The sequence below is a fragment of the Myotis brandtii genome, unplaced genomic scaffold (genome assembly GCF_000412655.1).
Source record: "Myotis brandtii unplaced genomic scaffold, ASM41265v1 scaffold192, whole genome shotgun sequence".
In the NCBI taxonomy this organism is placed as follows: domain Eukaryota; kingdom Metazoa; phylum Chordata; class Mammalia; order Chiroptera; family Vespertilionidae; genus Myotis; species Myotis brandtii.
Window position 1 is genome coordinate 1611864 of NW_005357159.1, and position 2536 is coordinate 1614399.

Below are 2536 nucleotides of genomic sequence, written 5' to 3' on the forward strand. Positions count from 1 at the left end.
CTCTCAGTAAATTGCTAATTGAGCATTTAAGTTTTAGGTCTTTACGAATTTTACAGTCCAGTGCTATTTAGTGAGTATCTAAGTGCTGGTGTGGGGATTAGGGAACAACTGAGATCAAATAGGAGGTATCAAGGAGATAGTATATGGAACTATTGATCCAGGTTTATAATAGCACGTGTAACGATGTTCAGTAGCTGTAACTTCGAATTTCTGAGGCAGTTTTATATACTGTTCACTCTGCAAGAAGTTTTGTTTTCCCACGTTTGCATAGATGTAACAAGATTAGCAACAGATGTGAAAGATTAAGTAAACTTTTGATTGAGAATCGGCCAGTTACACAGACCTTGAAGCCGTTTTTCTGACTTTATCTTCTATGGTAAGAGCACATACTGTCTAAATGGAGCTTTTGACAACTAGTGGGGAAATGTGATTTTTCTCTGCATCACTTAATGGATTATTTAAAATGGAGACCCATATTCACATATTTCGGGAATAAGAGTATTTCTATCTGAGTTTTCTAAGGGAAAAAATGGCATTTGAATTAAGAAATGTTACTCATAGAGGAATAGCACTGTATAAAGCTGTGGAATTATAGATCAAGTCAACCTCTTTGACAGGAGAGGAAATAAAGTCCAGACCTGCCCAATGTCTAGGCTAGTTAAAGAAGGGGCTGAAGCTAAAACGGTAATTCTGTGCCCCTTTGCCTACTGTACTCTGCTGCATGACACATAAAATATTTTACAAGCTGAATTCCCAAGATTTTTAAAATTACAGTGGTTGATTTATGTTAACTGCATTTGAGAATAAGATGATTATTATCAAGGGTCTATTAGTGATCCATTTTGCTATTAAATGTTTATTTTTACCTTTTGAAAAAAAAATTCAGGTCCTGGTATAATGTGGATATTCTTTTTTTCTACATAGAATATTTTAAAAATGACCACACCAAACAAGACACCTCCTGGTGCTGACCCTAAGCAGTTGGAAAGGACTGGAACAGTACGGGAAATTGGGTCACAAGCTGTTTGGTCACTCTCATCTTGCAAACCAGGTAAAACAAAACAAAAAAGCTGTTTGTAATAACTACTTACTAGTACAGTTTTCTTGTATTCTGGACTGACTTTAATATTATTTTTGTTTATATACTTTATTTGAATTCTAAAATAATTTGAGTTTTTATCTGTTATATATCTCTTCACAATTGCTTTACTACTATCCACTTGAATTTAACTGCATATGTCATAAAGTCTCTTCTTTATCCTCCCCTATCTCTGCTATGATTAAGTTATTTGGGATAAGTGGGTGATACATTTTTTGAGTGATTACATATCCCAAAGTAACTTTATTTTACTCTTGGTTGAGATAGAAATCTTGAGTGTCAGTCTTTTTCTCTCAAAAATTTGTGGATACTATTTTACCATTTTCTTTTTTGTCGTTGCAAATAAGATGGTGTATACCTGTCTCGCTCTCTCTTTTTTATATAACTTGTTTTTTGGAAGCATTTAAACCAAGCATGTCTAACTCAAAGGCTAACACTGGCCAAATAAACAAGGTTTGTTTATGTGAGCCGCAAAAAAACAAAAGCTTCAATTTTCTTAGAAATGTAGGTTTATTTTGATAGAGACATGCTGAATACAAAGGGCTGAAATAAATGAGTAACCATTAACATAAAATAATAGAACATTTTAATAAAAATTAATATTTTCTTGAACATTAACTTATCAGACACTGAATAACTGCACCAATTAATAAGCGTAATGCAAATAAACCTATTTTTCTTGTTCTCCAAAAGCGAAATATTTCCGGTTGCTCACACCAAACAAGTCAGTCCAAGACTAATGACATGGCAATCGGCTGCTAAAATATTCGCTGCTAGTATTAGTGGAGAGAAATAGTGCGCCTGCGTGTAAGGCACATAAGGGAAATGAATGCAACACAATTATAGTAATCAGTCATTAGCGAACGTTGTAGTTCATTGTTAATAATTATGTATAACAGGATATTGTAAAAATTAAGTTAGGAAATTTTTATTAAAATGTTTCTTACATACCGCAAAAATATTCATTGTGGGGCGCAAGTTTGACATGCTTGATTTAAACCATCCTGTTTATCAAACTTTCTGGACAGATATATATATGTACACATATATGTATAGTTATATATGTGTATACAGACACACATATATATACACTGAGTGGCCCAGATTATTATGACCACCTGATGTTTGTAGGCAAATTAGCTATAATTTCACGCTGAAGTTGCTAGAGAGCCAGACCATTATAAATAGGGAAGCAGGTTGTTTACTACGACAGTAGAAGTTATTTTTTTCTGAAGATATGGGTAAACAATGCGATTTAACAGCCTTTGAACGTGGGATGATTGTTGGCGCTCAGAGCCATGGAGCAAGTATCAGCAAAACAGCCGAAGGCCTGTTCGAACAGCTTTGCTGTCTGCAGTTACCAAGATAAAACGTCTCCAATTCGCATAGAAACACAAGGATTGGACAGTCGAGCATTGGAAAAAAGTCATGTGGTCC

General features: G+C 34.4%; 1 protein-coding gene across 5 annotated transcripts in view; it reads left to right on the top strand.

Moving 5' to 3' along the window:
• ANAPC10 (anaphase promoting complex subunit 10) overlaps positions 1-2536 on the top strand; it is a 59207-nt gene that overhangs the window by 706 nt on the left and 55965 nt on the right. For 4 of the 5 annotated variants that reach the window (XM_014538520.1, XM_014538518.1, XM_014538519.1 and 1 more), the window contains exon 2: positions 925-1051. In XM_014538520.1, the coding sequence (XP_014394006.1) occupies positions 925-1051 (127 nt within the window). Of the gene's footprint in view, positions 1-271; positions 377-924; positions 1052-2536 lie in introns of all 5 variants that reach the window. The other variant, XM_005864872.2, reaches the window with a different exon arrangement.